Source organism: Colias croceus, chromosome 8, assembly GCF_905220415.1.
Source record: "Colias croceus chromosome 8, ilColCroc2.1".
Classification (NCBI taxonomy): Eukaryota; Metazoa; Arthropoda; class Insecta; order Lepidoptera; family Pieridae; genus Colias; species Colias croceus.
In genome coordinates, this window is record NC_059544.1 from 1,340,988 (window position 1) to 1,355,668 (window position 14,681).

The following is a 14,681-nucleotide window of genomic DNA, read 5'->3' on the forward strand; positions in this document are numbered from 1 at the left end:
TCTATATATATATATATATCTCTCATTCCTTTATATAATAATGTTCTTACAGACTACCCACTACAACATATCAGATTATGAGAGTATAACATATTAAATTCAAATTCACTTAGCAGTTTTAAGCATTAAAATGTAACAGACAAACAGACATACTATTTCGACATATTTAATTAAATAAAGTGAAACGAAAAATATATATTTTTTTAATATTGTAATTTAGGTTCATAGAACAGTTTAACAATTTTTGGTAATATAGTCACTTTCATAGGTTTCACATCAAACTCTTCTTTATCTATTTCAAAAACTTCTTCTGTTTTAGGACTTTCAGGCCACAACTCAATTGTCCTTGCTTCTATAACTTCGTTAATTTTAGATTCGCCTTTTATCCGCCTCCAACCTTCTGACACAAATTCGGTATAAGAATATTGGTTCCTACCCAATCCTACCGTTAAAGCTGGTAGGATACTCTCAGCCTTAGGCTGAATTTGTAATTCCGTTGTTTTGAAACACAGTTCGTTAACCATAGAACATTCCGGATTAACAAGTTTAGTTCTATCTGTTTCAGGTGCGGCTTGTGTACTAGGCACAAAAAAGGACCATTTTCGTTTAATTTCCTGTTTCTTGTACATACAATTACTGCAACCTGCACATGGTGGGGTATATTTTACGACTCCTTTGCACGTCCATGTTAAAGAATCTTTGTAACCGTTAAAAATGTACGACATGTATTCACGGAATGGTCCGTAGACCCAGTATTTATCGCTTCTGGCTTCTGTGTCTCTAAATGCTCCCCAGTCTATTGATGTCATGGCGTAAATGGGTCGGCTAGGTGCTTCCTCATCTTGTGCTATAGGCTCTATCTTCATTGCATCCTGCCACATAGTATTTCCTTTGACAATCGCCATACAGGCAGTTATTAACTGTCTGACTTTTTCCACACCGTTACCTCCAGGGAACAGATAATTTGCAAGGCTGTTTGTTTTGCCCAATGGTAAGATTCCCAGTGGAAACTGGTTTGCATTGTCATTTCTTCTTAGTAAACCTGTAATAAAATATAAATTATTTTGTAATAGGTTATTTATGATAACGCAATAATTACATTTGCATTTTAAATGTAGTGTAACAGATCTATTTCTAATAGGTAAAAAAAGTAATTTAGAAAAAAAATTGTAATAATTTAATTCTGATTTTAATTGCACCAGAAACGTAAATAAAGTAAAATAACAAACCTGTTATCGTTTCAGATAGTGTACCATCTCCACCGGCAACAATAATAGCTTCTGTACCTTTTAAATTTTCAACTATTTCCTTAGCACTACCCTCAGAGGTTGTTTGTACAACATCTACTTGAAGACCAGCCAAATGCAGTATTGGTTCACAGTATTTTTCGAAATCCTTTTTCGCCTTTCGTTTATTAGCTACAGGATTGAGTACTACTGTAATAAGTGTTGGGTTTCTGTCATATTCTATCATGGCATTACCATATTTTACAGCTTCTTTGCATGCTGCTCGCATCAATATGTTTATTCTGTAAAGATTATTATAATATATTAGTGTTAAAACATAATAACGCAGCACTGTGATCTACAGTGTTAACATTTTATAAGTAAATTTTATTCAGCTTAAGACTGGAGCTCGAAAGATATGATGGAAGGTGATGCAAAAAAGTTTGAGCATTTGCAATGTTGAGGTTATTGCAAAGCAATTCGCCGACATCAAAACTCAGTAAGAATATGACTTCGAACTTGTCTTATTTATAAATTATTTCAACTGCTTACTCGTATCGTTCTTTTGCAGTTGCTCCTCCATAATAAAGAACTATTGCACCGAATACAGATTTCTTCCAATTGTTTCGTATTGTCTTAGCTGCTTTTAAAAATTTCTCCATTGTGACTTATTGGGACCAATGTAGTTATTATATGAAGGTAAGTTTTATTTGTTCTAGTTTAAGCTCCTATAATTTCAACCATCCTCACATAAAACAAGAATTATATGAGAAATTGAGAAAATTAAATGAGAATTTATTTTCTGTTTTCTGTCACTTGTGACTTGACAGCGAGCTTGACAGAGCGTGATGGACAGTACCCAGCTGACTAAATACCACAGAACATAAATATATGCACAGAACAGAGGATAAATACACTGAAAATAAAGCTGTACATGAAACGACAGACAAAAGATTTTAGTTTTACTTCGTGGGTTACTTTTATTTATTTTTTAATTTCTACACCTAAGAAATACATTTTAAATATAAATTTTTAGGTACCTATATAATATAAATATTTTAGATTACGTATACGTTATTGATTGATGAGTACCACAGATGAGTACCTAGGTACGTAAGAAGATATAAAAAAATAACACATTATTGAGGGTAGCAATTCTAATAGGCCATTTGTCAAAAAACAAATTGTCTGAAATTGACAAAATAATTTTTAACAGAAACAATTCGCAAGCTGAAAATTTCCAAGTTCTTTAAAATTTCACTTTTGTGAGCAATGAGCTCTAAAAAGTCGAATAATGATAAACTTCCTGAAGGTTGGGTTCTATGTTCCTCTAAATCTAATCCAGGCAGAAAGTATTACTTTAATAAAAAAACGGGTAAATCTTCATGGACGCAACCTCAGGTGAGATTGTTGTTTTGTAACACTCAATCATAATATTATATCCTGTTTACGGAATATTATTTGATAAATGCTTAATATTGCAGTCCTCGAGCAGCCCCGATAAGAAAATGACTAAAAAGGAGAAACATAAACTCGCAGAAAGAAAAAAGAAAGAACAAGCCAGTAAAAAATGTTGCAAAAGGAAAAGTGATGGAGATGCAGATAATTCCATAAAGCGAAAATATCCGGGTAAAAATACAGTATTTAAGTGTCTTCACTTTTATAATTCCTTATTCTATAAACATTGCTTATTGCTTTGCTTACTATAATTCATTTTGTTTATTGATTGTTATGTGTCAAAATGATATCAACACATGAAAATTTTTTTGCACGTCTTCCTTTTCATGTTCATGATATAATAACTATTTTTATTAACTTAATACTTTATTTTTAGAACCAAAAGAACAAAGAAGAGAATCAATTTTTCCTAAAAAAGAAATTCCCATTGAAAAGCCACACACAGCTACAAGCGAGAAACAATCACCACAAAAATGTCATGATAATTCCAATTATTCAAAGAGTACTCCCACCAAAAGCACAGATTCTTCAAAGAAACTCAAAAAGAATATAGCTAACACAAGGCTTTCCCATCTCAGAGCTAGGTTATCAAAGGAAGCTGAAAATGAAGAAGTTACAAGCCCCTCGCCATCCAAAAAGAAGGCTTGTACAAATGAATCTAAGTCCAAGTGTGATAAGAGCCCCACAAATGATTCCAAATTGAATCAATCGCCAAACAATGACAGTCTACATTCAATTCCCTCCCCCTCGCAGTTCTTTGCAGCTAATAAAATTATTTCTTCAATGAAAGCGCAGTTGCCCGAAGAGTATTGTAACAAGGATAAACAAAAGGACACATTTGCTGATATAGAGAAGGGGATATGCAGTCAGACACCAGAATATCCATTTTCCAAACACCCAGCCACTCCACCACAGTTTTCTGAAGCTAGCAAACTTGTGTCTGCTATTAAGTCGAAGCTTGCGTATAAAGTTTCAACGCCAAAAGACACAAAGACATATACGTCAGCTAAAGACAGGATGGAGGCCCTGAGAGCTAATTTGAGTTCAGATTTAGAGTCAGACACTTCTTTTAATAAGACAAATGATTCTTTTTTTAACAGTAGTGATCAGATCAGATCGGATAGAAGTTGTAATTCCGAGGCAATGGACGTTGAGGATTTTAGGGAGGTATGTATAATTATGAATTTAAATCAATCATAGACTATAACATTTGCCATATTTCCTTTATTATATACAATGTGTATATGTGTATATTTCACTCGCTGTGCTGTGTGGTTTTACCTCCATTGCTCCGCTCCAGTTGGTCTTAGCATGATGATGTATAACCTTTCTCGATAAATGGGCTATCTAACACCAAAATAATTATGAGCAGTAGTTCTTGAGATTAGCACATTTAAACAAACAAACAAACTCTTCAGCTTTATAATATTAGTTTTTTTGTTTTTTAATTAAATTATTATTTTTACAGGTTAAAGAAAACACACCAATGAGATCACAATCAAATAGAGATGACAGCAATGTGGTTCTTGTTGTTGACACAAATATATTTATACATGAACTGGATACTATAAAGGATGTGTTGAATTCACATTTAAAAGGTATTTGTTAATTTTATATCTATCTAACACTGTATTTTTGCAAGTACAAAAGCTTATTTATTCATGACAAAATTGAATGAATAAAAAGGTCTCATTTTGAATAATTCTATATAAATTATTCTGTTTTATAAATTTCTTGTTGAATTTTATATACTCAGTATAATTACTAGTTTACTTACCTAGTAAAAAGTTGATTTTAAAATAGCACTTATTACTTAACACAAAAATGCAGTGCAAAATGAAATGCATTTTTCAACCAATATGTAATTTATATTATTATTTCCTAGGTTATAAAGAACAACCAACATTACTAGTGCCATGGAGGGTCATTAATGAACTGGACCGTCTCAAAGATAACAATAATGGCAATGGAGCAGTCTGTAAAAGAGCAAAAGCTGCTATGGACTATCTGTATAAGTCGTTGCCGGAAAATAACAGAATTAAAGGTACATTTTGATGTTTATTAAAAAAAAATAACTGTGTCTTATAGATTATGTATTTTTAAATTGATATGTTGATTAAACTATAGCAAAGTAAATGCAAATTTTCAATTAACCCATTGACCACCGATCCCAATGAGACCACGACACAATAGATTTTCTATTGTGTCTGTGATTCCGGGGGCTGAGGGAATAATTGAAATATGCTGTTATCTGCTTGCCATAAAGACAAACACATATTATGTACTCTATCATATTTGTAACTTTACAAAAGATTTTTATTAAAACTAATACAAAATATTTGACACGAAAATACAGTAATATTAATAGACTAAATGTCTAAAGGCGTATTTTATATGTTATAGGACAGTCCCTGCGTGACGCGAATTCTCACATCTATCCGTGCGAAATTCCAGACGACGAGATATTAAATTGTTCACTGCAACAAGTTGAGCGCGGCAAAAATGTGGTGAGTTATAAAATTTTCAAAAATCATGTTCTATGTGGTTACCAAATGTTACTCGTCACCGTTACAAATGTTACACGTCACAATAACGAAATGTTACACGTCACAATAACGAAATGTTACACGTCACAATTACGAAATGTTACACGTCACAATTACCAAATGTTGCATGTCACGACTACCAAATGTTAATTGTAGAAGATACCAAATATTACACGTCATAGTAACGAAATGTTACATCTTCACAATTACCAAATTTTGCACGTCACAGCTACCAAATGTTTCAGTTTCAGTTTCCAAATAATTGTCAAATGTCATAGTCACCAAATGATACACGTCACAATAATTGTCAAATGACACGTCACTAGTTTACTATGTGTATTCAATGTATAAAGATTTAGAAACAATAAACAATGCTTTAATTATGAATATTTTATTTTATTGATTTTCTTAATTAAATCGTGTATCGCAGCTGCTGGTCACAAACGACAAGAACCTGTGCAACAAGGCGCAGATAAACGGCGTGCGGCACATGGGCGTGGTCTCTATTGTAGCGCTGCTCGAGCGGCAGCCGCAGCCCGCCGCCGCGGAGCTGCACGCGGCCTTCCTGCGCGTGCGCGACGCCGTGTACCCGCTGCTGGCCAACATACTGGAGGTAGGCACTCTACTGTGGCCCGCACTGTACTGTGGCGGCCACTGTACTGTAGCGGGCACTATACTGTAGCAGCCCGCCGCCGCGGAGCTGCACGCGGCTGGCACTGTACTGTGGCTGGCACTGTACTGTGGCGGGCACTGTACTGTGGCGGGCACTCTACTGTAGCGGCCACTGTACTGTAGCGGGCACTTTACTGTAGCAGCCCGCCGCCGCGGAGCTGCACGCGGCCGGCACTGAACTGTGGCCGGCACTGTACTGTGACGGGCACTCTACTGTAGCGGCCACTGTACTGTGGCGGGCACTGTACTGTGACCGGCACTGTACTGTGGCCGGCACTGTACTGTGGCCGGCACTGTACTGTGGCAGGCACTGTACTGTGGCAGGCACTGTACTGTGGCAGGCACTGTACTGTGGCGGGCACTGTACTGTGGCGGGCACTGTACTGTGACCGGCACTGTACTGTGACCGGCACTGTACTGTGGCCGGCACTGTACTGTGACCGTCACTGTACTGTGGCGGGCACTGTACTGTGGCAGGCACTGTACTGTGGCCGGCACTGTACTGTGACCGGCACTGTACTGTGGCAGGCACTGTACTGTGGCGGGCACTGTACTGTGGCGGGCACTGTACTGTGACCGGCACTGTACTGTGACCGGCACTGTACTGTGACCGGCACTGTACTGTGTCCGGCACTGTACTGTGACCGGCACTGTACTGTGGCGGGCACTGTACTGTGGCAGGCACTGTACTGTGACCGGCACTGTACTGTGGCGGGCACTGTACTGTGGCAGGCACTGTACTGTGGCAGGCACTGTACTGTGGCAGGCACTGTACAGCGTACTGTGACCGGCACTGTACTGTGGCAGGCACTGTACTGTAGCATCCCGCCGCCTGGCCGCTGCTGGCCAACAAATTGGAGGTGGGCACTGTACTGTGGCGGGCACTGTTCCGTAGCGAAAACTACGCCGTAGGAGACACACGTGACATCATATACTAACTTTCACTGGATCTCAATGTAATTTTAGATAGCTAATTATTATTATTAAAGTTTAAATCAACCCATAAACTGCACTTTCCGAAACTATTTTAGTTACGAATAGTACAAATAAAAGTATCTCTTTGTTTAATTAAACCACTGTAACTAATAAAATCATCTCTTTAAACTTTGCGAATTTATCAAACATCCAATACGCTTGTTTAATTTCAGAACGAAATGCGTGCAAAATACGACAATCTCTGGCAGCACGTGCTATTCAAAGCTCCTCCCTGGACGCTAGACGACGTATTACAGTGTCTCCTGAAGCACTGGATAGCGGTGTTCAACGAAGTGTTCCCGAGGATCGAGCAGCTCATCACCGACCTGAGGAGAAGCCTGATATCGCTGCAGAGTAAAGGTGATGGTGATGATTGTGTAAATAAAGTTTTAATAATAAGTTCGAAAAGTATGACTTTCAAAAATTAATAAATAATCAATAAAATACTCGAATAAACATTTTTCTTTCTTTCAGACCCAAAAACTATCACGCAATCAGAAGTGACAACTTTCAAAGAACTATGCATAGACGTAGCTCGTCGTTGCCAAATCATTCCCGAATACATGCAACTGGCCAAGACATGTGTGGAGCGATTGTTGCGCGACAGTTGCGAAGAGGACAACACAGATGCTGTTGTTGATGTGTTTGAAGACGTTTGGACTGTTTGTTCGAGTTATTGGTGAGTTCTTGTAGTACACGGTAGTAGTTGTAACTTGTTAATACAAGTAAAAAGGTTGTTTAACAGTTAGAAGGATGTGTGGAACGGCTGTTGCGAGGAAAGCAACACTGACGCTGTAGTCGCGTTCGAGTAATAGGTGTGTTCGAATTATTGGTGAGTTCTTGTAGCATTGACTCGGGACGGGACAAAACTGACAAATGAATTATTGTATATCAAAAAATATATTTTCCTACCTAAAAAAAGAAATACGGTAAAAAAAGACCTCCGTCATTTATCGCAAACTATTTTTTTAGTTTAGTAAAAAAACTAATAATCATTACTTACACATAATACCGCCTAATAATATTTGACCGCCTCCTTGGTACAGTGGTTGACGCGTGAGCGTAACACCGAGGGGTCCTGGGTTCGATTCCCGGTGGAGACGCAGAAAAAAAATGTCTAGGTCTGGCAGGACACAGAAGGCTGATCACCTACTTGTCCCTAAAGAAAATCGATCAGTGAAACAGATGAATAATGCATCTGCCCCTTACCCCACTAGGGGACATGGGACTTCACTTACTTCACTTCACACATAATTAATTTTATTTTGATTTTATTATTCTAGTGCTAAACTGGCGACATCGGTGGGCGTGACCCACAACATAGAGGACAAGATACCAGGCGAGGAATGTTTGCAAACACTCACGTCGAAATGGAGTCTCTTCGCTGGCAACATTGACGCGATCGCACACGCTATTTATGGGTAACTAGCTTTCCGCCTGCGGCTTTGCCCGCGTTTTCAAAGAAAAACCCGCATAGTTCCCGTTCCCGTGGGATTTCCTGTATAAAACCTAGCCTATGTTGCTCAGTGAAGATGCAGCTTTCTAATGGTGAAAGAATTTTTGATATCGGTCCAGTAGTTTATGTGTGAATACCATACATACATACATACATAATTACAAACCTTTCCTCTTTATAATATTAGTACAGAAGTATAGATTTGTAATTTTTTATAATTGTGTACATTTTTTAGGCTTTCGTACCGAAAACCTAAAAACGGATCATTTATTGAGACTTGGCTGTCTGTTTATAGATAGACAGTTGAAATTATCAAAGATAATATATTTCCGTTGCCTGTTCAATACAAAAAAAAAATCGAGGTTAATTTTAAAATTGCAATTTCAATTTTTTACCTTTAGGGAAATGTAAATTTTGCGATGCACAGTAAAATTATGTTAATTTTAATCAATATTTAATAAATTTTCTATACTCTAGTGTGTCTTTTCTATATAGTGTGCTAAGCAGTGATGAGAACAGTCCCAGCATGGAAGAAGCCCTGATAACCCTGGAAAGGGCGTTCAGGGAGGTTTTAGGGTCTACGGGAGTGAACAAAACTGTGGGAAAACAGGAGCTAAGGGTGTTTTGTACTAAATGCAGGTGAGATTTTGAGATATCTTACTATCCTACTAATAATTTAAAATAAAGAGTGTGTGTGACGAGAACACGTGTCAGAAGTGAAACTTCTTTGGCAAGATTCAAAGATACTAAAATGGTCGCGTTACTCCATGACGTGGCGGTACAGTCATGACGCGACCTTGAAATTGTACTTTCAACGCGCCTAAAAAACTTGGTTACACTTCAAAAATGGGTGGGGAGAGGAATGAAAGACTGCTGAATATATACTGGATATATTTCCAATAGCTATTTAGCATACATTAAATTATGGGTACAAAAATAGGTTCCTTGGTGTTAGTAAGTGTGTTTAATTAACATAATCTATTCAATACATCCCAATATTAGAGCCTAATTTTCAATTACATTTACAGTGGTGGTCACATAATTAAAGACACCCCCGAATTGACCATAAAAGATTTACATTAGGAAGTACAATTATCTGAAAAAGGTATTTAATCTAGTATTATTTTTATTAAACGATACAAGACAATATGTTCTTTAAAATGAGGGACAAAAAATAGTTATATTCCTTGTTAGTTTCGACACTTGCTCTCTGTGGGAATGTAACACAAACTTTGTTAACGTACGTGTAGCTGGCCACTTAATTAAAGACAACAAGAAATGAGTTACAATTTTTTATAAATAAAAAGAAACAGCATTGTGCTTTACTTCCTTTTGGCGCGTAATTTCATAAATCGTTGACACTATAATTTTTTTGGTTATTTGTAACTTTTAAAATTAAAATTCATACGTTTAATAGTTTTAATATCAATTACTATGGTTAAAAACAAGAGTTGCGACTCCTCCGCAAGAAAAAAATATTTCTAACTTCCATGATAATTAAACTGTTTCAAGGATATGGTTATGAATGCTATAAAATATGTCAAGATGTTCCACACGACCGAAAACGTACTCAGAAAAGCAAAACCAAGTGAAACTACTTGGCCGAAATATTAAAAAATGGTGTTGTTGGCTAAAAAGATCCATTTAAAGGGTCGGAACTGATACAGTTCAGAGTTGTATGGTGCAGCAGGCTTGAAGGGGGGTCTGCAAGCACAATTAGACGGAGACTGTGTGAGGAAAACTTGCACTGAAGAGTATCTCGGAAAGTACCACTTTTGAAAAAACAAAATGTGAAGGCAAGATTTCACTTTGCTACAAAATACGAACACTGGACTGAACGAGAGTGGAAACATGTGCTGTTTCTGCATGAAACTAAGATAAATATGATTAATTCTGTCAGAAAACAATATGTAAGACGCCATCTCAATAAGGAAATGGATCCAAGATACTCTAAAAAGTAGTCATACATGGGGGTGGAAATATCAAAGTGTGGCGCTGTTTTTCTGGACTTGGTGTTGGACCTGTCAAAAAGACAGAAGGCAACATGGATAAATTCCAGTACAAGTATATTTTAGAGCAATCCATGCTGCCCTATGCAGAGGAAAATTTACCTGTTGTTTGGACTTTTCAACACGATAATGATCCCAAGCACACAGCAAAAGTAGTGAAGTGCTTGTTAAGGAACCAATCTGTAACTGTTTTGGATTGGCCCCCTCACAGTCCGGATTCAAATCCGATCGAAAACTTATGAAATCAAGAAGGAAAGAAGTCGCGGCAAAGCGATCATCAAACGTCGACTAACTTTGCAAAACATTTTCGAAGAATGGAACCAATTTAGTGATGCAACTTGAACAAAATCAGTTGCTTCCATGCCCAAGAGATGTAAACCGTCATTACTGCCAAAGGACATGCAACCAAATATTGAAAAGTGTACAAATGTTTTGTAAATACGTCAGGTATTTTGTGTTGTAAAAATAATCTCATTAAAATAATATTTTTTTTATATTTCTTATAAGCGAGTCTAATGTCTTTAATTATATGGCCAGACCTTTGCTAGGTTAAAACTGCTAGTAGTAAGGATGAACCGATTAAAATCTAACAAACCGACAAGTTCTGTTGATAAAATTTAGTTTAGCATTAGACAACACATACCTGAATATTTTAAAATTATTTAACAAGTTCCAATGGTAGTGTAAAAAAAAATGTTGAGAGAAGTGTCTTGGGTAGTATAAAATGCTCTTAGTGTCTTTAATTATGTGACCACCACTGTATGTTAATTATTAAATTTAATTATTATTTTAAGTAGGTACTTATGTTTATTACTGAGATTATGAATAAGCAATGTTGTTGATAGCCTATTTGATTCTTAATATTTTTATACGCATAATTTCTTGTTTACTTCTTCATACGCATTTTAATTGACAGATAAGCTTATAAAAACAAAATATCGAGAAAAAACTTAAAAACTTCGAAAAAAAAACATGGGAAATCCAACGATTTTTTTACAAATACTTTTACATACTTAAATAAACAATCATGTTTTTACATATTTAATCGTTTTAATTTTTACAGAAACATGCTTCAAGAAGCGTCGAGTAAATTCTCACAACTGAGTGACCTGCTAGCTATATGTAACAATAGATTATCCAATTAGTTTTGTTCTAAGTACAGTCGCAGACAAAAGTGTTTTTATATTATAAATAATAAATATTTTTTAATTCGTTGAAAAAAATGTGCTTGGTAATGGTAAGTGGAATGTATTTTTTTTAATTATAATGTATTTTCTTACGCTTGTATTTCGTATATTTTTTACATGCTTTGGGGTAATTTTGAATATAAATATTGTTTGTACATTGTAAAGATATTTTGTGTTTAATAGTTAAGTAGGTATACTTAAAAAAATTTGTCATAAAGTATTGGATCTATAATAACGGAAATTATTTTATTAAGGTTGTTGTGTTGTGTGAAATAAAATGATTTATTTAATAATACTTAATACTAATTATAAACTTTGAATCGGGATTTTGCATAATATTCACTTTTATATCCTATATTTAAAGGCATCTAAAATTATTTATTAAGATTATTGGTAATTTAATTCAAATTTTTATTATATGTGATTCTATGTGTAGTCATTTAAAAAGGAAATAAGTATTTTTAGATAGTATTCTAGACTCATTATTGCCCCAATGCATTTTATTATTATATATTTAGTGTTGCGTGAATGTTTTAAAATATTAAACCATATTAGATAAAATGTCTAAACATAGATATATTATAGAATAGATAAGTATCTCAATAGTAAATAGATATTTATGTGTATGTTTGTTTATTCAATTATCTAAAATCTACATCGTAGATCTTTTTTTATGAAGGCGTGAATTCGTATGCATGATTCGTATTTGTTGTATGTTTATTTATGTTTTTTTTTTCACTTCAATTAATAAACTAATTATTGTCTCATCAGTCATAACATATTTAAACTTTAAAGTATGTAGGGTAGTGCTAAAAAAATCGAATTAAGGATTTTTTAATTCAAGTTTTTTTTTTCGCTCGGCATGGTAAGTAGAAAAAGTAGTCTTTCATTGGTTAGTTTTACTTTTCTATGTTTAAGTATTTTATATCTGTGTGTTTTGTGGCATGTAGGGAAAATTAATTAGATATATTTTAAGTTTCATTAATCGCTTTTTTGGCACAATCAATACTTTAACCTACTTATTAGAAGTCACTTTTATTTCTCGGGAATCGAACCCTCTTGAATGAATGAATGAATGAAAGAAAGCTTTTATAGCAAAAAAAATTTACATATAACAATAATTATAGTTTAACTAAATTTCTTCAGGGTGTCTTGCCTGCCTTTCGACAAACGCCTCCTTCAAACTCTTCCACGATTGCCTTTGAAGTGCTATTCTCCAGGTCAATCCTACAATTTCCTTTAAACAATCCTTCCATCCAATTTTTTTGTCTCCCTCTATTCCTTTTTCCTTCCCTCGCGGACTATTCCAGGAGATCTTTAGTCCACTTTCCTTGTTTGTTCCTCATAATGTGTCTTGCTCCTGTCTGACTGTCTTAAAATGCTATGCAATTTCGCCTTTTTTCGAGTATAAGTTATTTTCCCTCTGTCGCGTCTTTTAATTTTTAACATGCTTCTCTCCATTCCTTGTTTTCACACCTTTTATAGACGATTTTTTCGGTGTTAATTTTTTGTATAAAATATATAAAAACACTTTTGTCTGTGACATTACAGTCTAGTCTGCAATTTGTATAAAGTGCGGAATCGTAATGCCTTGTATATATTCTCATTGTAATGGAATTCCTTTCACTTTACTTAGGTATTTTTTGTTTAAACTTTGCTTTTTGTTTCTTTCTCACTTAGGATTAACACCTTGAGAGCGAAAGAGATAGAATGCTGAAATTAATTGGAATTAAAGAAAATCACTTCATGTTCAATTTTTTTTTGTATAAACTCACATCTCATTTGGAAATTAATTTAAATGATAACACATCTTTTTTAATTAAAATATGTAGTTTCGTTTTTTGTTAGTTTTCTTTTTTCATTTACGAATAAAAATAATAATGTAGTGCTATTATAATTTGTTTCTGATCTAAAGTAAAATTCATAAATATTGTAAAATCATTCATAAAAAAAAATATTTGTATGTATTTTATTTTTAATGTGAAAGGAATTTCAATCGTCTTCCAAGACTGACTTAAATGTATTTCTTTAGATAGGTAATGTATCTTGTATATATGTTAAACAGCTTTGTTTAAATTTGTTATATTAGGTTTAAGTTAAACTTCTGTTACTATATACAGGGTAAAATTAAATTTGCCTGTCATTTTACTTATTAAAAATTACACAGTTGATTTTTTTTTGTTATTTTTTTTGTTCAAATAACTGGGAAAGTTTATTTTAATCATAAAAATTTAATATTTACTCTGTATATAAAAATAAGAACGCTGATAAAGGTTGATTCGATTACGAATGTATGAAGTGAATTGTATATTTCAAAATATATGATTAAACTATTAAAACTGATTGTTTCCAAATTATTGCGAAAGGTTTAAAAATAGTTAATATTTAATATTTAATATTTAAATCTTATTATTATCTTCTGTCAGTGATTTAAATTTAATGAAGGTAGTTGCGTAAGAACGTCGGTTATTTTAAATTTATTTGAATAACAAACACTTTCGTCAATTTTTTTGAGGTGAACTCAAAATTTTTAAGGTAAATATTATTGCAAAAATTGATCTCTTTTTTTTGAATCGCTCATAAGCATGATAAAGACTAACTAAAAACTACTGTTTTGGTTAATTTTATTGTTTTTTATTGCTATAATAAGCAAAATAAACATGTTTTAATCTTTCGAACAAAAAAATGGAATTTAACGCGGCCGCGTTGGTTCGTATACTGAATCACTATTTTTTTTAAGTTTAAAATAAATAATTTATACATACTATATTTGTGTCTATTATTTATAAGACATAAAAATATGCATTAAATATTCTGTCTTTTTTATCGTTAAATATTAGTTTACTCTATTATTTAACTTCGATGGTCTTAAAGTTCCGCTTTAAAGTCACCTAAAAGAAAAAAAAAATCAAAAATATATATTTATTTAAAGAACCATATGTTTGTACACAGACACACTTGGATTGACTTTGCAAAGTAAATTGAAATTTTTACATTATTGTATTATTGTTATATTCTATCTTAATGTACTCTTTTAGATACAGTCGCACACAAAAGATATCAAAAAAATCATTTGGATTCTTGAATTTTTTATTAGTTTCAATTTTAAATTATTAAAGGGTTATATTTAAAACAATATTAAATTTTTTTAT

The 14,681-nt window shown here is 33.9% G+C and overlaps 2 protein-coding genes across 2 annotated transcripts; one reads left to right on the forward strand and one right to left on the reverse strand.

Moving 5' to 3' along the window:
- Positions 1 to 194: 194 nt before the first annotated feature.
- On the reverse strand, positions 195 to 2,022 carry LOC123693618 (acylglycerol kinase, mitochondrial). Its single transcript, XM_045638802.1, has 3 exons — positions 1,779 to 2,022; positions 1,230 to 1,528; positions 195 to 1,042 (listed from the first exon to the last, which is right to left on the reverse strand). Exons 1-3 carry the CDS (start codon positions 1,886 to 1,888, stop codon positions 204 to 206), a joined length of 1,248 nt encoding a protein of 415 aa, XP_045494758.1. The 5' UTR covers positions 1,889 to 2,022; the 3' UTR covers positions 195 to 203.
- A 397-nt stretch (positions 2,023 to 2,419) lies between these two features.
- On the forward strand, positions 2,420 to 11,679 carry LOC123693859 (transcriptional protein SWT1). The gene is made up of 12 exons (XM_045639112.1): positions 2,420 to 2,627; positions 2,711 to 2,855; positions 3,061 to 3,851; positions 4,153 to 4,282; positions 4,570 to 4,728; positions 5,088 to 5,191; positions 5,661 to 5,843; positions 7,051 to 7,237; positions 7,352 to 7,556; positions 8,161 to 8,298; positions 8,829 to 8,972; positions 11,406 to 11,679. Exons 1-12 carry the CDS (start codon positions 2,499 to 2,501, stop codon positions 11,485 to 11,487), a joined length of 2,397 nt encoding a protein of 798 aa, XP_045495068.1. The 5' UTR covers positions 2,420 to 2,498; the 3' UTR covers positions 11,488 to 11,679.
- The last annotated feature ends 3,002 nt before the right edge of the window (positions 11,680 to 14,681 follow it).